Source organism: Meriones unguiculatus, chromosome 1 (genome assembly GCF_030254825.1).
Source record: "Meriones unguiculatus strain TT.TT164.6M chromosome 1, Bangor_MerUng_6.1, whole genome shotgun sequence".
Classification (NCBI taxonomy): Eukaryota; Metazoa; Chordata; class Mammalia; order Rodentia; family Muridae; genus Meriones; species Meriones unguiculatus.
Window position 1 is genome coordinate 111,476,801 of NC_083349.1, and position 21,331 is coordinate 111,498,131.

General features: G+C 50.2%; 1 protein-coding gene across 6 annotated transcripts in view; it reads right to left on the reverse strand.

Moving 5' to 3' along the window:
• The window catches only part of Klhl29 (kelch like family member 29), a 294,873-nt gene that overhangs the window by 109,018 nt on the left and 164,524 nt on the right, over positions 1-21,331 (reverse strand). For all 6 annotated transcript variants that reach the window (XM_021644969.2, XM_060365570.1, XM_060365561.1 and 3 more), the window contains one exon: positions 19,816-20,145. In XM_021644969.2, coding sequence (XP_021500644.1) covers positions 19,816-20,100 — 285 coding nt within the window. In that variant the 5' untranslated portion in view covers positions 20,101-20,145. The remainder of the gene's footprint in view (positions 1-19,815; positions 20,146-21,331) is intronic.

Below are 21,331 nucleotides of genomic sequence, written 5' to 3' on the forward strand. Positions count from 1 at the left end.
TGTCATCTGTCCCTTTGATCTTTCCAGGTCCCACCAGGGAGCAGAGGGTGGATGGGGGTGGAGGCACGGAGACCAGGGGAGAGAGAGAGGTCTTCATGCTTCTGTCTCCTTGTGAGAGAGTGAGAGGATGGGGGATTTCTTCAGACTATGAGGTAGAGTCATCGATCCTTCCAGTCTCCCTTCAGCAGTAATCAGTGCCCTTCCCGCCACACTAACCTTTGTGAACACGGCATTGTTATATACACAAATCTCTCCAAACGGCAGAGAAAAAAAAAGTCTTAGAAAAAAAAAAAGCAAATTGGCCTTTAGAGAGACTAGGGGAGAAAACCATGCGACTAGCTAGCTCCTGACGGTCTGGATTAGGAGCATCATTGGAGTGTCTTACCACGCTGAGAGGGAAGCACCGCGCAAAATTGCTGCAATTTAACAGGGCGTCTAATTAAAAGGAGTGACATGAAAGGCCTTTTCTTTCTAGTCTGAGTTTTACATCTTCTCTGTGAGGGGAATCAGAAGTATGACAACATGAGGACAAAGAGTTAACAACGAGGAATGGCAGAACAGCCACCGAATTGGTGGTCGGCCCTCCTCCCGTCCAGTGTGTGCGGCTGAGGCACACTGTCGCAGTGGTGGCTTTAGGAGCTGGGGTCACAGGGAGGAATGAGACACAGGAGTACCTGTGACACATGCACAGTGGAGTTTAGGCCAATCATAGTGTCATGTGTGCTGAGAGAGAGAGAGAAAGATAGAGAGAGAAATGTTCCTTGTGCCCAAGGGACTGCAGGGTACCAAGAGGGGCAGATGCCCCAAGCACAGAATACTATTCTTCCCTATCACATTGGCCAGGTGAGTATTTCCTGAAGTTATCCCATGATCCTCTGTGTGTGTGGGTACTTGTACGTGTGTATGATGTATTCAGGTGTGTAGAGGCTAGAAGTCAACCTTTGGTGGGGTTTCTCAGAACAACTTGTTTTCTTGAGACCGTTCTCTGATTGGTCTGAGGTTGGTCAATTAGAATAGGCTTGCTAGCCAGGTAGCTCCAGGGCTCTGCCTGTCCCTGTGTCACTGGTAGTTCAGACAGATGCACCACCATGAATTCAGGGGTTCATACTCAGCTCCTCATACATGTGGGGTAACCACTTTTTCCCTTGAGCTGTCCTCCGAGCCCTTTGATGAGGTAGGAACTGTGGTACAGCTGCATTCTGGGTGTAGAATTTCCTTTTGGGAGGAGGGGGATAAAGATCTTTTGGAACTAGACAGCACTAATGGTTGCACGGTCTTGTGAGAGTTCTAAACATGCTGAATTATATACTTTCAGAGGTTAAGTTTTATTTTACGTATAGTTTAGCATAACTGAAAATAAACCCAAGGTTTTCTGAGGTCATTGTCCGTGTAAGTCCAACTTAATAGTCATTTCATGAGTTCCCTCAGCCTGGGTTGTTGTGGGGAGGTTATCCCTAGAAAGGTCAGTTGTCCCCATCCTGCTTAACACAGTTCTGTCTCTTAGCTGGCCAAAAGGTTGAAGATGCCCATGGGGGCCACATGACAGCCATTGCACCCAAAGGCACCAGGCCTGGCGCTCGGCATCATAGCCTCCTGAACTCTGCTTGGTCTAATTTTAAATTCTTTCCCATGGCAAAGCCACTACTGCTCCTGAGAAGGGGCTGCGATTGCTTAGGAATTCATTTCTGGGAGGGTGGCTGGTAGCTTGGCACTGTCTCCTTCCTGTCACTCCTTGAAGCATCCCAAAGGCATCCCTTTCCTCCCACTTACATATGGGCCCCTCCCCTTGGAGAGGGAGCTCACCAAGCCAAAAATCTGGGCAGGCTGGCAAGGGCGGGGTAAGAGGTGGGAAGCTGGGGAGGAGAGGGAAGGGATGGAATAGACAGCGTTGGCAGAGACTGAGGCCAGACCCTTCCCTTGGGGTTGAACTTAGCCACTGCCCTGGCCTTGAACTCCTTTGAGCCACCCCCTTCCTGTAACTGTGCAAATGTTTAGCTTCACCTTCACATAGCCAGCAGCCAGCAGCCTGCAGTCCATCTGTTAATACGCTGGCCAGACTGGGGCCTGGTGGCATCGAAGTGACCCAGAAGTGGGTCTAATCCTCTCTTCTAAATGTGCTTAATACCACCGATAATCTTGTCACATAAATCTCCTGGTTAGCAGTGAGCTGCAGCTATCACCACTAGACTCCAAGAATCTTTCAGGAAGGGATTCTGCCTCCTGCCATCCACCTCCTTTCTTATACCCATCTCAGCTGCCATGTTGCCGAGCGCTTGGGAGAACCGCCTTGACCTTTCCGGGCTCATCTCCCAGAGCAGCTGCTTGACGATTAGGCCAACTAAGCCTGGTTATTCCCTCATTCCTGAGCTTTGCCGAGGGCCTGCTTGGCATCTTTGGCACATGGGCACTTCTCTCGTGGCCATATCCTTTGTGGAGTCTGGTTGCATGCTTAATTGCATTGTTTCAAAGGCTGGGAGTAAATTTTTTTGGGGTGGTGTTGGTGGTGGTGTGTATATGTTGGTGTATGAACAGGGCATGTATGTGTGTAAGCATATATGAGGAAGGATACTTCAGGTACTGCCTACCTTTGTTTTTGGAGACAGGAGGTCTCACTGGCCTGAAACTTGCCAGGTAGGTGAGGGTAGCTGACCACCGAGCCTCATAGATTCCTTGTTCCTGTTTCTCATCTCCAGTGCTTGCAAACACAGGTGTATTCCACCATGTCTTTTGTTGTTGTTAATGTAGGTTCTGGGGACCTAACTCAGGTCCACATCCTTGCCAGACAAATCCTTTACTGACTGAACCATGTCCCTAGTCTACTTTTCTAGACAAAATGCTGTCCCCTTCTCACTTTCTTTATCTGTCCCCTAACCCCAATGACTCTTCTGGCCTCTGTGTTCATGGTACATCAAAAGCTTTGCATCAGTGTGGTCGGTTTGACATTAACTATGTCACAAAGCCTCGGAGAGAACTCACTGCCCATATCTTCCTCCAAAGAAATGAAGGTTACTTCCAATACTTGACTTATTAGTGTGAACACTGAAAACATCAATGTTATCTAAATGCAGGCCTCCCTTCACCTAGGGCTTCTGGGTGGGCGAATCCAGGTGTGTGTGTGTGTGTGTGTGTGTGGTGCCTTTCTTCAGGACATAGTGCACAGCTCTGCTGGCTAGCCTTGAGTGACTAAGGAGCAAATATCCCGTGAGCAGCAATGATGGCTGCACTGGATTCAGCAGCAGCTGGGTAAACAAGTGAACTGCAGTCTAATTCCATGCCCAGACTCTGGGAGCGCTGGGCAAAACCACATCACAGATGCTGGGAGCCAGCAGAAGTCTGCGTGGGATCCCACATCTTCCGCAACAGACCCATAAGGCCTGGCTGACATTTGGGCCCAGTTTCCTCTAGACAGGTGTGTGGGTATGCCAAGGCCTTCTGCATCACAGAGGGCTCACCCTGGATCATGGATATGCTTCCTCTGGTGCAGCGAGTAGCTGGAAACAGCCCGCTCAGGGACAAGCTCTAATGAAAGGAGTATCACGTCCACAGATCCACCATATTATTATTATTTTTTCTTTTTAATTCCAATGATATAGAGAAGCAGAGATGGTGGCAAAGAGAAGTTTCTTGTGTATGGCTGTGGTAACAAGAGGAGTGTGGTCGGCGTTTGGAGCTTTCTTTTTTGGCCTGTGCAGTGTTTGATTTCAAGGACTTTCTTGGTGGCTCTCCCCATTGGACTGAGCATCAGAGACTAGCCATGTCCATTTTATTTCTCTGACACAGCAAGAAATCCCACCAAGGGCTTGCTGTAAATGGAGGCCACACAGAAGTCTCATCACCTTCCCCCATTCTCTGCTCTGAACCCTTTTGTGGACTCTGTACACAGAGGTGGCACAGGAGCCCTTTGCATTTCCTGAGGGACACTGCTGTGGGTAGTGAGGGGGTATCTGCTAGTGGCACACACAGATTTCTGTTTTAATTGCCCTTTGGAAGGCTGCCAAACTGGAGTCCATATGTTCCAGGAAGCAGACACACAAGTCTGTAGGAAGCTGGTGAAAACATTCTACGTGGAGGGAAAGGTTGAAGGTGTTTCATTTCCACTCAGCAGTGGGCAGGCCTGTGGGTCACCTGCTCTGGCTTGAACTCACAGCCCCACTCAGGAGGACCTTGGTAATTTCCCAAGGCTGCAGTAATGAAGGACCACAAATCAGGTGCCTCAAAGAACAGAGTTTTGTTCTCTTGTGGTTCTGGGGACCAGTACTCCATAGTCAAGGAGTTGGTGAGTTTACAGTCCCTCCCGGGACACCAGAGAAGAATCCTTTCCTTCTATCAGCTTCTGGTATCTCTAGAAGTTCCTGGCCTTTTGATGGCACTGCTCTAGTCTCTGCCTCTGGCTTTAAATGGTATCTTCCATCAGCTACTATATCAATCTACTTGTATTTTCTTAGAAAGCCTATTCTTACATTAGGCCACACCCAATTAAACATGGGGCTTTAATTAGACCCATCAAAGCCCCACCTGTAGCAGAAATATCTGAAGGTGACCCTTTGGTAGATGATGGACAGTGCTGAGGAGAGAGGGAGAGAGGGAGAGAGGGAGAGAGAGAGACAGAGAGAGAGAGAGAGAGAGAGAGAGAGAGAGAGAGAGAGAAGCCCTTCTGGTTTTCAGAGCTAAGAGGAATAAGGGCCTGACCCCTGAGCCAGATGAGCAGGGGAGGTGCACTGAAGTCATGGCTGGAGAACGCTGGCGGATAAAAATGGAGGGTGCAGTATTTGATCTGCTGCAGTGTAGCAGTTTACCACATTCTGCTTTGTCATTCACTCAACGATTACAAGAAAGAGTCAAGTCTCCTTGGAATGGGCCCACCCTAAAATGCTGCTCTGTTCTTAATCTGGGTGCGACGGGGCACCGAGAACCCTCAGCAAACCCACAAGTGAGGCGAAGGCAGGTGTAGCATGGCGCGCAGACCTCCCTCCACCAGCATCTGGCATTCTGAGAAGGCCCCCGTGGTGAAACAGCCCAGGCAGCTGACAAAACTGTTGCCAGTCCACCAAATCCCCCTCTCCATTCCCCTGAGCTGTGGGAACCTCGGGCCCTCTCACCTACTCTTAGCTCAGAGTTGGGGCTTAGAAATGTTAAATAACAATAATAATAACAACACATCTGAGTGTGACGCTTTAATAGCCAATCTATCACTTTCCTACTTTATTTGGAGACTTTAAGAACGGTGCCCTTCCTGCACAAAACATCAGGGTGCATTTATATTAAAAAATGAAACTAATTAAAATGTTTGAAAACCATAAACCACCCCACCATAAAACAGCAGCAGCCCTTATTTTCCCAGTCTAAAAAGATTTTTCTTCCTCATTTTGTGGTCTGCTCGGATGAACAAACTCCTGGATTGGGAAGGGCTGGAGGCGGAGGTGGAAGTAGCAGAATCGTTCCTCTGTGGGGCCGCTGGTGAATGTTAGCGCCAAGGAACAGCGCCTTGCTTTGTTGGCACCGTAGGTGTGTGTCTGTCCATTGTATGAAGTGCCTCTATGTTACAAATGAGGTCATTCTTTAAGATTAAAGCTGAACGCATACAAGTCCCACCCAAACAGGCCGGTTGTGAGAACCCGGTAAGTTAAGTATGGAGGCTGGCTGCAGTCATAAAGGAAGAAGGAGCCAAGATGGTGGGAGGAGAGACAGAGGGAGTTGGGAAGTGAAGACCGGAGAAGATCAGCCACAAACTAGGAAGGGCCAAAGCTGGGTCAGGCGGCAGCATGGTTCAAGACATAGCTGATGCCACCCTGAGAACAAGACAAATCAGCAAGTCACTGCATTCTCAGGCCTTCTATGAGAGGCTCATGCCTCTCAGATATAAGTCTGCTTTTCAAAGGAATTTATCCATAAGGTAGGATTTGTATTTCATATACAGCCACTACTATCACCACATCCACTGTCTACTTGCTGCTGGCCCAAGTACTTTTTTTTTTTTTTCCTGTTCTCAGTCTGGTGATGAGCAAGATAAAGCCACAGGATGGTGAAGAAACTAACCTCAGGCTTCCTGACCTGACTGCCTGTGTTCTTCTTGGTACGTGCTCTGCCCCACATCTTTTTATTAGACACATACCTGCTCCAGCTCACTTGTGCGAGAGCTGATGTGTGCAACTGATGTCTGGCCGGAAGGGAAGGAGTAAGTGTGTGAGTGTGTCTCTGTGTGTGTGTGTCTGTGTGTGTGTGCAGAGGTGAGGTACAAGGCTTGGGGATATCAGTACAAATATGTTAACTGGGATATAAAGAAGGCTGATGGGGAACAGGAAGCTGGGACACTTTGTCCCTCTGGTGAGATGCAGTGGGGGCCTGAACTCTGCAGCAGGAGGAGAAACTGAATGGGCGACAGACTGCAGAAATAATGGAAGGTGATCCTTTGATGGTTGATGAGCAGTTGTGAGGATGGCGAGGGAGAGGGAAGACTAGAGTGAGATACCGCCTGGTTTACACAGCCAGGTGGACGGTGGGCCTGGTCCCCGAGCCAGGCACACAAGGGAAACCTAGCTGCAGGTGAGGTACAGAGCTTGACTCTGGGCATTTTACATTGGCTAGGCTTCAGATAGACACCCAGGGGAAAGAACTAGAAACTAGAGGCTTGGGCTTTGAGGGAGTTATTCTTAGTTCAAACCTCATCTCCTTTGTCTTATAAGCTACAACACTGAGCAAGTTCCCAGCTTTCTGAGTACTCGGTTTCCCAGTGTTAATGAGGGACGCTCATCACATGGAATTGTTGTAAGATCTCAGATAAAAATGTGCAAAGCTCTTGACACAGTACCTGGCTCCGTAAATGCCTTTAAATAACAAAGGTTGAAAAAAAGAACAACATACAACTCTAATCACAGAACCACTACCACAGAACATGGGTCAGAACTCCGGATTACTGAGGACACAGGCTCTAGATTTGAGATAGAGAGAGAGTGATCTCTCATTTCGTGGAGAGCAATTGCCTTAGTTTGGGATTCCTTTCATCAGGGGAGCGCTATGTGCATTTCACTGTAGATCTGATTACTCAGTAGACAATTAGCTTCTACATGATGTCACAGGGAGAACAAGGGACAGCCATGGAGCTGCACAGAATCGAGGCCACCACTGAGGGAAGGCTGAAGGCGAGTTCAGAAGTGCACAGCTTTTTTTTTTTTTTTTTTTTTTTTTTTTGCGAGGCGAATGGATTTCCATGACTATACCTTCTACCCACAATTCAACGTTCAACACATATTTACTGAGCACATAACCGGCAAGTGTGAGGTATGAGAAATTCAGAAACCTAGGAAGACAAGGTCTTTCGTCTCAAGGACCCACATTCTGGAGGGAGACAGATGATTAGAGAATGGAAGGTCACACGACGAAGGCCACAGTCAAAATAACAGAGCGCTGAGTACATCTTAGACATACCACTGTCAGAGCCTGAAATTATTTAAGCACCCCCTGCAACTCAATAAACCGACAGGACCTCGATTTCACTTTAGAGAAGAGGGAACCACGCTGGTGAGAGAGCAAATCAACAGGCTAAAGTCAGACACGGATAGTGCAGAAGAATGAGGATTCAGGCTGGGGTCGTCTGATTGGTCTGATGGCTAACCCATCACCGTGTAGACAGAGGCATGCTAACTACTTATAACTGGTATCGTCGTGGGACTGGTTAATACAGCAGGCTAACCGACTGATCCATTCGTGCTGTGCATACAGAGAACTTGCTGGACCTGAGTTCTCTCCAGGCGTCAGCCACCATCTCCTCCTCCTCCACCTCCTCTTTTTGTAGCCCCCAGGCGTGCCATCAGACAGAGTCAAAGGGAAACTGTGGAACAAACAACAAGGTGGGGAAAATGCCATTTACCGATGCCCTGCTGTTTCAGGCTAGACCCAAGAGCATCTCTTCAGCCCTGGATGGAAAATGTCAGTCACGGAGTGTATTCTGAACACTCAAAACCAAAGGCTGCAATGGGCACATATCCAGAACTCCCTCACCCTAATCTCAGCTCAGGCTATCCACAGGATACCTCTGCTCCAAGCCAAGTTCTTGGACTTGATAATAAATGACAGAGCCTGGCCCCATCCAGGGAGCAATGCTTATTTTCTGTGGAGCCATGTGGTGACATCATGGCCTGAGCTAACGTTGAGGATCCCAGTGGAGCATCCTGAGAAACTCCAGGCTGCCTTTCTCTCCAAGCCTGTGGGACCAAAGGACACAGACAGCAGGTGGTGTAACAGGCTGGGATAGCAGGCCTGAGGGATACACCTGAAAATGGGTGCTGGCCAGACAGATCCCATCCACCAGGGATGAAGCTGCCGCTATGTGATTGATGGCCTGCTGGCGGGTTTGTTGGAGCTCAAGTCTTTGTCACTCAGGTGGCCAGAGGTGGGCACGCGGTTGGAAGGCGGCTGCTGACTCTGTGATGCTCTCAGAGCCCACCTGGATGCCAACCATGAAACTAATGTTGTTCTAGGGATGGGAGACAAGGGACGTGGAATATCTGGACCTGGGAAGATTTGGCAAGAAAAAGCACATAGTCTAGTGTTGGATGTGGCAGCTACTAATTTCTGCTGGGAGGAAGCAAAATGCTCATTTTGCAGAGCCTGCAGACCTGCCAGGTGCACATTTTCCCTGCCGTCCTGTCAGATCAACAGACTTCGTCATCCTGGTGGGGGGAAACCGCCGGGGTCTCAAAAAATGGATCATCCCAAATTTCGAGCACCGGTTTCTTCCTCAATTATTTACAAGGAACACGATGCGCTGTAATGGAGTCTAATTCACGATGTGTTTTAATGCCTTTATAATACAATATTCCCAACATTCTCCCCTAATCTTAGCAGATGACAAGTTGCCACTATTGAATTCCCATTAATATGAATTACGGGCACAATATATTTTGCCCAATACAATTTCCTCAGCCTAATATTTTGAGGGAGTGAAAATCACATCCTCGGCATATTGCTGATGGAAGAGGTGATGGTGGGGCAGGAAGTTGGTTCCTTTGCCAGATTAGGTGTTCCTGGCGGAGGGTGGAGATAGATTTTGGGTAGAAGGCAAGATTCTGGCATCCTGGATATTCAGTCTTTCCTCCTCCATTGCTTTCTGCTCAGAATCAGACTCACCCACAGAATAGGAGAAGACTGTACCCAAAGCAGAACAGTCCTTGTATCTCCACCTCAGATGTAGAGGTCTTAGGTCCAGGTCCAGAGCTAGATGGCCCCTTGCTGGCCATACAGCCCTGGATAGTAAATGACTTCTCAGAGATTATTTAAAAACAATTATGGCACTGACTTCATATAGTGGCAGGGACACAATAGGCAAAGTCTCTAGAATTGTGGCTAGCTCGTAGCAAGCACTCAATAAACACCAGCGACAGAGAAGATGGCAAACCCTCAGGTACATTTTGGGTCTTGGCTGCTTGGCTGGCTGGCACTCTTAATGAGCCCCTGAGATGGTCTCTAAGACCTCGGGGTCGATATGCTCCCTGCCAGGGAGCCTCTTGAAGATGGTGAGGTTGCGGCCACCCCCACACACAGTGCAGCTGAGGCTCCTGGCTGGGCTGGAGGTACTGACCCTGAACACAGTCCTTGACGACTCCTGAACCCTCCTGCTTCAGGGCTTGGTTTTCCTCCTGTGCTACTGTGCGTGGGAGCCAAGTGCCTCTCTAGCGGCTGTGGTTGGGGAAGAGCAAATGGGGGAGCTGAGAGCTTTTCTTCTCTGGCTCATCACCTGAGTCAGGCAGTTTCCTCATGGAGGACATCCATCTCATAATTGCCCAGAGAGCTCCCCGAGGCCTGGGCCATCTTCTAGCCCACTCCTCAGGACTGCCTCCCTACATGCCAGGCTAACTCATGACGGAGTCAAGCTACTGAAGCCCAGAAGCATAACGGTCAGCCAGCCTTGAGTGATGTCTTGGAGCAATACACATCCACACATACGTGCACATACACCCATGCCCATGCCCCCCATGCACACACTTCATCCTGGCATCTTGTACCTGATCAGTATCTATGCTGCTGCACTCGAGCTGAGTGTAGCCCCATCAGACAGGTTGAAGAGAACTGTAGCTGGTATCCAGCGGGTGTGGGGCTGGGCCATGGAATCTCATCCATAGTTTGGTCCTCCCTTGTAGCCTTGTTTCAGCCCACTGAGTAACAAAACTGCTGTGATGAGCTTGGAGTCAAGCTTTTAGGTGCTGTCCCTAGCCTTGGAAGATGATTGCCATCAGTGTTAACTCAGCATTTTCCTATGTGTTGCATTGGGCTGGGTCTCAGTTCATGAGCAAGACTGCCCAGGGAGGCATGTGTCTGCTGTCTTGGATGTCTGTGGGTAAGACTGTGGGTAAGAGCGGTGACTGCGTCTCCTCTCTCAAGTGAAGGTAACGGCAATGCTGTTGAGGATTAGAATGGGGACTAAAGGAGAGGGTGTTGGTAGAGTGCTAGAGGTGCTTGGGACAAAGCAATTATCACATGAGTGCCTTAATGGGACCAGTGCATATAAAAGGATGCATTGAGGGTGGGAGAGATGGCCAGGCAGGTAAAGAGTTCACCACACAGAAATGAAGGCCTAAGCTTGGGATACCCAGAACACATGTGAGCTGGACTGGACAGCAACACATCTGCAACCTTAGTATGTAGTATTAAGTCCTCGTGGATGGATAATAGGGAAGGAGAACTCACAGTGGTCACTGCAGCTGTCTTAGCCACCCCGGAAGCCAGGTGAGGTCTAGGACACAGAGGGATGCACTGCTGTTCCTTACGAGCTCTGCACACAGAGGAGGTTTCCATCTGTTTATTTATTAGCTCCATACACAAGATTCCCTGAGGATGCTGCACCGTGGGTCTAGTGCCAGGTCTCTGGAATGCTCCTGCTGTTTTCCACTCCTCTGTGTTGGCTCTATCCTCGGGCTCATGGTATAATGGCAACAGCAAGTCAAGGTATCACATCCAGAAATGACATGATCCAGAGGTAGGAGTTATTTTTCTTGGGTTGCTTCCTTAGAGGCAAGAAAAGCTCTCCCAGAAGCCCTCAGGATCTACTGGCCAGAAATGGGTCATGTGACCCTTTCAGAACTCAATAATGGGCAGGGACAATAGGATCACGTACCTACTTACACTCATTGTAATCCCAGCTGGGACTGGGACTTGTTGATCTGAGACCTAGGCTTTAGATGCTGAGCCAGAAAGAGTTCCATTAGGAAGGCAGATAGAGAAAGAACAGATGCCAGGCAGGTGACCAGCAACATCTGCCATAGACAAGGATGAGGCCTTTGCAGGCTTGGAATCTTTTCTAGCTCTGCTCATCCCCGAGACTGTCACCTTTCCACCCTCAGGTTCTACCTCTCCCTCGTGCCACTGGGCCACTTCTGACCTGAAGCCAGGATTGAGTAGTAGGTCAAGAACTGAGATTGTGTCCTTTGCCAGTCTGGTCTTTGGTCTGGTGAGCCTCAAGTCCAGAGCTCTTCCAGACTCCGCTGCAGCCCAGGCGTAGGTACCCTGGGCGCAGCAGTTCCATCCTCTTGTTCAAGATGTTCACCTTGGGCAGGGAACATGTTGGCCTACCTTTCACAGCCAATGGGAAACACAGCCAACCTGTGGCTACCGGAGAACAAAAGAGGATATGAGGGGGGGACAAGGTGACACTCGGAGCCTCAAGGAGCAGGCGTGGGAGGCCACTGGAGCACTTTCCCAGACGTGGGTGGCAGGCAGCAGCTAACATTTCGAGTCAGGGTTGGGGGGACAGACTGGCTTCTGCCTCCCACACACGCACACTCGTAGCTCCATCACCAGCCACACAGCTGCCTCCTCATGGCGCTGAGGGGTACATAGTATTCACCTCCTTTCTCCAGGAAGCAGAGGAAGGGTGATACACGGGGATGCCCTGCCCACATGCCTTGCTCAGCTCTCAGGGCTCCTTATATACAGAGGAAAATGAAGTTCTTTTTCCATGGCTTCCACAGAGGTGAATTCACAGCCCAAGTCAACATGGCGTGTCTCCCTCACTGAAAACGGAGGGGACTCTAAGGGGCCAGTGGAGAAGAAATGACACTGAAGTGTCAGAAGCCATCCTGGATTTTGTTTCCCTGGGTTATTTTTGGCCTTGCAGACAGCTCCCTGTAACAAACCCGCTGGGCTCTGAAAGTTCATTTGTGATTTGGCTGTTTAGATTTTGCAACATAGTTTCCCTATGAAAATACCAAATGTGACAAATGGTGATGAGACTTCGAGGTTAGTTCTCCAAAGCCTATTTAACCCATAATGTAGCTAAAACACTGTCCTTGTGCAGTGAGAGAAAAAAAAATGCTTAATTGCAGCATGAGTAATTAAATGAAACAGAGAACTGCTAGAACCGAATAAGTAGATCTGTGTTGATCTTGAATGATGCTGTTCACCAAATCCTACTAGAAGAAGGGGTCCCTCTGAGGGTTTGGGCAGGGGCTGTATCAGATTTATTCTCTTAGGGGAAAGAAGCACCAGACTGTCTGAATCTGCGGCTGCTGAACATTTGTGTCACGTTGCTAGCTCCCCTTCCTGATTTCACTCTCTTCCCAAAGTCTTCCAGAAAGAATTCGGGTTTTCATGGGGACAAGCCCGTGAAGGGCATCTCCTTGGGATGTTTTTTAATTTTAATTTAAAATCAGCAGGCCAGGAATGAAAGTGCATGCCTGTAATTCTTAGCACTTGGGAGGCTGAGGCAAGAGAACTATGGCATGAGTTCGAGGCCAGTCTGAATCACACAGTGGGACTCAGGCTAGCCTGGGTTTCAGACTGAGACCCCATCTCAACAAACAACAAGCGGAAGGAAGGAAGAGAAAGAAGAGAAAACAATAACATCACCACTCCCAAACTGGTAGGTTAGCATCTAGCTCTGTCCATGTCTTGGGACAGAAGTTTTCCTGTCTCTCCAGCTCTGGGGCAGTGAATGTGTCAAATGTGGCCTTCAGGATAAAGGGCAAAATCTTGGCCCCACTGTGGGCTCCTGAGATAAATGCTCCTTCTAAGTTTGGTCCAGAGGCCCAGGGGCCAGCCTGCTTCCTAGCAGCACAGTCCTTTCTGTGTGTCTGGGACTTTTCCGGCGCCATTCTGCGTAGACAGGATGTAACACTGGGGTGTTTAGGTCCGGAGCGTCTCATGCTGATACTCTACCTCAGGCTAGGTGGTTGGAGCATTCGGTGGATTGTATGCTTTCCACCTGGGGCACAAAGAGCCTTCACCAGAAGCCAGAGGGCAGATAACTGTGCCTAAGTAAATGTGCTGGGCAGTGGAGAAAGAGGGACATGGAAGGCTTCTGTGACAACACCTCCACCCTCGCAAAGTAACAGCCCAAACAGGAAGCTAATGGAAGTGTAGCTGTCCACAACTGATGGCTTTTGGCAGGGATGCAGGAGGGGAAGTGCTCTGGGACAGTACTTAAGGGACAGGCTCCTGAGAGTTTGACCTGCTCCAGTAAGTATACAGACAGCCCAAACTGGACTTAAAAATTATTTTTATTTTAATTTTGGAGTGGAGGTCACAAAGGTGGGGGGCAGACGTGGAAGGACTGGGAAAGTGAGTGTGATCGGGGTGCATGATGTGAAGTTCCACAGATAAGAATATTATGTAAACAACAACAAAAAAATGCGTAGGGACCAGGGGTATGCCATGGAAGTGAAAGCAAGTCTGGCCATCCACGATGCCTGCCTCTAGCAATGCGGCGTTGAAGTGTCTCTCCCTCTTTCCTGGACTCTGGCTTTGACTAATGGGGTTTTAGCTTCAAGCCAAAGCCAGAAAAGCACCCGCAGGCTGGCCTTACCTTCTCATTGCTTTTGAAACCCCAAACCACCATGTGAATGAGGCTGAGCCAGCCAGGAGGTTCCTGCCCTGACTGTCCACTCGCCAGAGATGTGGGGATAAGATGACCTTATCACTGGAGCCCAGCTGAGCCACCTGTGACTACACCCTGAGAATCCTCAGGAGACCAAGCCACACGGGTTCAAAGATCAAAGTCTAAGGGTCATTGCTATGCAGCAATACTAACTTGTACACCCTGCTGACTCCTGGCCATTGTATCTTTACTTTGTAATTCCTCCCTGCCTTTTGTCCTGACTTACGCCTTATCTCTTAGAAATGTGGTAAAACTCAGAACGTCTCCCTCTTTTGTCAAAAACTGAAGTTCAAACCACTCAGGTTTGCCTTCCCCAAAAGGCAGCCTTGAAATGAGTGTCTTGGAGACATGACATTTCTCATTTCTGTACACACTTTTTGATGGACAGATGGGTTTTAAGTCGATGAAGATACAATCCACGGTGTAAACGTGACTTCAGGTGCAGGCGAAGGCCATTAGCTCAGTACTAACACACGCAAGCTGTCTCCCAATGCTTTATCTGACCTGATAATTTATCACAAGGGAAATCAAGGATACTTGTTGGTGGATCAAGCCACAGCCTCTGGGCTGAAAATCACCCACAGTAGAGAAATGTGCTACGAAAAGGGCTGGAGCCACTCTTCCCCGGTGCATTGCTCTGCAGCCTTGATTGCTAACATGAATACAAGAAGAGTCGGGATTGCTGGGAAAGCTCCATCATCATCACTCACAGATCCCGGAACAGCAGGATAGCAGGGGCTGTGCAGGAGGCTTGCTGGTTGTTCCCACGAGGTCCACGTGGACCCCCAAGTCACCTCCCTCAAGAGAAGCTAACGTGTACTTCTGGGCAGACACATCCTTTAAGACGGGCAGTTTCTAAGCCCTACAGCTTCCAATGCTCATAAATGCCAACCCTCCAGGTGTCTGGTACTCTGAGCACCGATTTCCCAGCCCCTCTAAGCTTTCCTCTGGCTTCCAACACAGGCTCCGTTGCTGCTTCTTAGTCAGATTTCTGTTCAAATGCTGAGCTCCAAGTGGGTGACGGGAGTGTCTCAGCCTGTATGCCCCTGACCACAAGGAAGAAGAGGCCTCAGACACTTATTTTGCAGGCGTCTTGAGACGATGCTCCAGTCTATTCTTTCAGTAACAGAATTGCGTTTTATGAAGCCGTCCCTTTTCTGTTTCATCTGTCAAGCAGGTTTGCTGAGAATAATTTAAATTTCATGCAGCAGCAACTGCAGGGCATTGGTTGCCTCCCTTCCATTCTCACAAACAGGCCTGGCATGGAGCCATGCTTCCTCCTCAGCAGTGCCCTCCTCCAGTGCCCAAACAGCCAGTGGGAGTAGGAATGTGGTACTGGCTCAGTCCCTCAGTGTCACCTCCTGCCACACCAAGAGAGGGCAGGACAGCTCCTTGAGCCTCCAAGCAGCAACCACCAGGCTGACTTTCCCCAAAGGAAGAGCTTCTTCTCACCCTAATTGCTGGTTGCACTGTGTATGTGTGTGTGTGTGTGTGTGTGTGTGTGTGTGTGTGCGTGTGTGAACATACATGCATGTGTGCAGATACATGCGGAGGAGGTCAGAGGTTGGCATCAGGTGTCTTTATCAATCACTTTTCACCTTGTTGTTTGAAACAGATTCTGGGGACCCACCTGTCCTTGCTGACCTAGCTCTGGGATTATAGGGATGTGCTGCCATACCCGGCTTTTTATGCAGATGCTAGGGACCCAAACTCAGGTCCACGGTAGGCATTTTACCAGCTGAACCATCTTCCCAGCCCTAAAATGAGCTTTGACTGAGTGCTTACTTAGTTCCACATATCATTTTAGGGTTTGCTACACATACTCATTTACATAACCCTTACGTTAAAGATACTATTATCATTTCTATTTTACGGGCATAGAAACTGAAGCCTCGCTTGCTAATGGCGGGATTTAATTCCAGTCTGCCTGATCCGGAAGCTCCTGCCAGCTACGAAGCAAGAGTTGACGTAATCTTTGACTTACATTTTCCCATTCTATGACATGAGAAGCAAACGTGCCCATTTTCTGGCCTGAAATTCAGAGTTTATGGTCACTAGGTGGACTGGTGATGGCTGCCGTCCTCCTCTTGCAATCATGGTTTCCATGGTGAATGGATGCTGCTATTGCAGCCTGGGGTGGAGAGAGCTGGCCCAGGCTGGTGCAGTCTCGGGAAGTGGTTACATTGTGCTGTATTTTCTCTGAGCTGCACTAGTCTAAGCTGCAAAACCAGGGCCGGGTGGGTGGTCTCCGAGAAAGCTTCCTCGGGCTAGAGCAATGTCTATGACCTAGAGGTCAGAGAGCAATGCCCATGTGTTGGGGAGTGGGAGGGCATAGCCTGCCAGATCCTCCTGCTATCTCAGTAGCCCAGGAAACCATGCTTACCCAACCGGCCTTTCATCAAAATATGTAAGAATTCTTTAGCTCATGGACAACTGAAGACACAGAAAAATCAAATCTGGCCTGAAGGCAGCCATGACAAAAGTATACTGTCATCATCTTCCTACCCATTATCTGGGACCATGAATACCTTTCTAGACAAAAGCCCAGACCCTTCGTACTGGCTGAGCAGGGGCGGAAACAGCACAGGGCCTCTGGCATGGAGAGTGACAGTGATGTCCTGAGTACCAGAGCTCAAAATGTTCCACCTGTTTCCTGTCTGACAACAAAGGAATGTCCCCAAAGGCCTGAGAGCCACCCCTTGTCTCTGAGTCAGTATGCTTGGGTTCCTAGGGGTGGTCCTGGTGCATGGATGGTGGCACTGGTCCTCTCCACCCTGAACCAGGTCAGTGACTTCCAGCAGCCTTAACATACTCAGGACAGCAGGGATTCAGTCCTGCTTCTAACCCTATCATTGTTCCTTCTTTTCCTCACCTTCTGGGATGGTGGGGGTCTATACTTTTCTTTGAGAAAAGAGCCCTCTGGGCTGATAAAAAGCTTTTAGGTCTCCTGCCTGGATCACCCACTTGCTAGGTGTGCTGATTCAGTTTCAGTTTGGGCCAAGAAGCCACCCTCTGCCATCGCCTCCTCCCTCTCTCCTCCCGTCCTAGCTCTGGTCTGACTTCCAGGTCACCTTGAATCCTAGCCACTCAAGCAAAGCCCTTCCTCACCTGCTCATGGCTCCAGCTTTGGTGCTTTATCTGAAGAATTCCTGCCCTCCTCCCCCACTGGGGGGGGAAATATGTTCGTGAACACCTCTCTTCACTGTAGGACAGCCTTGTTCTTCCACAAGTCAGTGCCTGATGGCAGTGGTGAAGGGGCGACCTCATTGTCTAGAGGATGGACCACTAGCTGGCAACTGGTCTATTCTGAGCACTTTACACAGAATTCCGAGCATGCAATCCTCATGGTAAGTCTGGTAATCAGGCACTTCCACCCAGCCCTAGAACTGAGGGCCAGAGGGGGCAGACAATTTGTTCAGCGTCACTCAGCAAGAGGTTGATTGGAATTAGAATCTAGACAGTCTTCGAAGTCTCGTTTTATCTACTCCATCGAGTCACCACTACTGATGACTCCAGTAGGAGAGATACAGACTCATAGGGTCACACATTCATTATATTCTGGCCCATGTTTCCTCAATGGCAAGAGCCAGCTCTTCAGTGCCTGCTTGGTGAAGACCTGGCTGGTTGACCAGGGAAAACTGCTGACAGACACCTGGGTTTGGCCTGTGTGTTCACTGATACGATCTTGGCATAGGAATAGCCACACAGGCTAGAGGACAGGCATCTGGGCCAGCAGCAGCAAGGCCAGAGTGACAGGAGACACCATTGCCTATAACAGTGGTTCTCAAACCTTTCTAATGCTACAACCCTTTAATGCAGTCCTTCAGGTTGGGGTGACCCCCAACCATAAAACTATTTTTCATTGCTACTTCATAACTGTAACTTTGCTACGGTTATGAACTGTAAAGCAAATATCTGATATACAGGCTCTCTAATATGCAACCCCCCCCCCCCCCCCCGAGAAGGGCACAACCTCCAGGTTGAGAACAGCTGGTTATACCTAGGGCCAGCGCCCTGGCTAGAAACCACCACAGGCAACTATCTTGCTACTGTTCCGCCCTTCCCCTGCCTACAATCCTCTAGCAACCAAAGACCTCAGACCCTAAGCAGAACCAAACCAAACCCTGCAGGTACGAAGCTGGGCTCGGAGGCTGTCACTGCGGAGACGGCAGTTAGTTTCTGTGCCGTCATCTGCCACAGAGCTGACCTTCCTAGCAGGCCTGAACTTTCGTCCTTTCTCCCTCCACTGGCTGGCCATTGGCTCAGTCCTGGTCCCAGCTATTGTTTCCTATCTGCGGCTTGTCCTTTTCCTTTCCTGTGGTGGTGGTGTGGGGTCTGGCTAGGGTCTGGCTAGGGAGGAGGGACAGTGAATACTGAGCTATTTTGGAACCAGTCTGGTACCATGTGTCTGGAGCAGGGTATCCTTTCAGAGAGCCATGGGCACTGTGCTTTCCTGGCTGAACCCTAGGTTACATCCCCAGAAGTAGCGTAATACTGGCTCTAAGGTACTCATCCTGAGGGATGGAACCCATCAAGTGGGTTTGCAGCCCCAGCTTCTCTCTCACACCTGGAGCCCTGGCTGTTGGCACCAGAGGCCGCCATTCTCCAGATGGCGAACAGCTGGCCTTGATGACTGTCTTCCAGATGTGGCCAGCAGGGTTGGCAAGCAGGCTATCCTGGACAGAGGTCACCAATTCAGAGTGGCCAGGGCCTGATGCCCAGGACAGGAATGTATTTGGCTGGCCTTGCGGGTGTGTGTGTGTGTGTGTGCCTGAATAATCCTGCCTCTCTGTTCCTGTCTAGTATTACTTCCTTCCCTGCCTTGGTGGGGTGGTGTTTTCATAACAGGAAAATAAAATCAATAAGACACTGCAGCAAGATGTCAGCGTGCTGCAAGCTGGCCTCCGATAGCTCCATTGTCTCGGGTCTCCGCCAGGCTCTGCGGCCAGCAGCGCTGTTATTAATGGGAAGCAGGGCTGAAAGGGAGTTTTGAAAATCGCAGAGACAAAGAAACAGAGCACCTGGAGAGCACCGTCCACCACCACAGCTACCACACAATGGCCAGCCTGGGGCTTCCCGCCTTTAATTTCTCCCCGCAACCTTTATGAGAGCGGGAAAAGAAAAGCTCACGCGAGCACGCACACACATGCAGCACACACATACACACCCGCACACACGCAGGCCCCGAGAGGGCTCCTGGGAAGTGGTTCTGAATGGCTGGCAGAGGCAAAGGCGGCCTGCAGAGCCTCTGCATGGCTGAGGGGGATGAGGGAGGAATGCGTTTCTGGCTTTGGCCACCAGCTGTCCCTCTCTGGCTCAGTCTGCGAAGGAAGCGTTCTTCACTGCATGCAAGAGGGGGCTTCAGAGCCCTCAGTTCAGCCCAAAGCCAGCCAAGGGCTCTGGTGACATTCATTTCCACATCCTGTTTTACACAGACTGGCTTCTGCCACCATTCCTGAGGTTTCTGGAACCGTCTCTTGCAAAAAAAAAAAAAAAAAAAAAAAAAAAAAAGGCAGAATGATCGGGGGAGCTGCAGTCAGCTGCTTTTGGGATGTGATGTGGACCCCCAGCCATCAGGCAAACACGTGTGCAGTGACCTCACACATTTGTTGTGAGGCTCACAGGGGCTGTGGACACGAGATCACTCACCGTGGTGATGAATCTGTAATGGGCTATTGACCCCGTGTGGCTAGCACAGCTGCAAACCCCAGCCACTGATGACGCCCCAGGGGGACTTGTGTGTTTTTAGTTCTTACTTAGGGAAACGAGTATTGCCAACTTGGCAGTACTCTTCCTTCACTCACGCAGTAGCTTTTCATCAGCACGTGTGTGGCGTCGGCATCTGCTTGCCTCCCTACCCGCCCCGCCGTTAGTTCCAGACAGAGACTGTCTGGTAAATAAGGCCATTTTCACCTTCAAAATCAATTGCCATGCAGCCGAGATCTTACCTTGGTGGTGACTGCGGAGGCCGAGCTGGCCACAAGACTGGTGATGGCTTCGCCGCCGCCGGTCGTGCAGGGAGCCGGAGCTGTGGCGGGAGTGGGCAGCCGGGAGGGCACCACGGGCAGTGGCAGGAGGCCCGGTCGTGCGCTGAGACTGCTGGCCGTGCCGCCACCAGCACCGGAGGTGACGCTGCAGACACTGGTGGCCCCGTGGGTCCCATTGACAGTCCACTCACGGCGGTCCCAGCCTACGCGGTAATCTCTTTCGAAGCGGCTGTGGTGTCTGGACATCTCGGTGGGCCGTGGCAGCTTCTCACAGGGAACCAGAGCCCGGACCTGTCAGCACGGAACACAGGAGAGCAGTTTAAGCAAAGAGGAGCCCTGCCCGGCCACAGGTGGCCACCCCCAGCAGCGGATGCTCGGCCCCTGCGCTAGGCTCGGTAACGGGTCTTCAGATGTTAGCCAATCTCAGAGTTTCAGCAAGTTGGTAAACCCTCGATCCACTTCCCAGACGATAAAGAATTGATTGTTTAGAAGCACACAGCAGGGTGTAATCAGCAGGATTTGAACCCAGTTACAGCCAAGTAGTCATTTTCAGCTCTGCTTTGTCACCCTGCCCTGAGCAATATGAAGTGCACATTTTAATGATGTCAGGGGCAAGCATTCCCTCCAATGCCCATGGTGATAGGAGACCTCTGACCGGGTATTCTCCAAGCACAGGTCACGCGACCCACCTGTGTACTTGCTTTCTAGTGGACACAGCCTTGACTGGAAACTCATTTGTTCCGTGTAGTACCCGTGAGGCGGCAACGCACGGTTGGTCCCCAATTTACAGACAAGGACACTCACAGAGAACAAGTGATCCACCCTGAGGGCAGGGAACTAAGAGGTGAAAAAGGTCACCGTGTCTCCGAAAGATGTTAGCTTCCAGGAGTAAATCCTCCTTCACAACCCCAACCCTACGATTCAATGCTACACTTCTGGGACCTGGGTACTCTGGCCTCCACTCCCTGTATCTCCCATGCTGCTTCCTGAGTATCTGAACAGAAGGCCTTTCAGGGTTGTCATGGAGACTAGACGCGCCATGGTATGGGAAGGGCCCTCTGAGTCACCAAGAACTGTATTTCTTCACTCAGTATCACTGTGATAGTTCTGGCTCCTCCTCGGCTGGGGACTCTTCTAGTCAGGGAAGAGGTGAGGCTGTGGAGGGTGAGGAGAGCCGGGGGCAGAAGGGAGAAGGCATGGCGATGCTGGAGCAGAGACAAGCGGCTGAGGGTCGGGGCTTGCCCTACCCTACACACCCTCAGTCCCAGCTGTGGCTCGAGAATTTGTTAGTGTGCTCTGGCCCTACTCTGTTTTCTGTCCACTTCCAGCCTACATAAGAGGCTCCCACCTTCCAGCCTGCCAGCCCAGCTCTGAAGTTGCTGGCTACCGGACAGGCCACTTATTTTTAAAATGTCTATAAAACCTGAGCCTCCTCTGCTCTTTGCATATCTGCCTTCGCTGCCCAGGACTTGTGCTC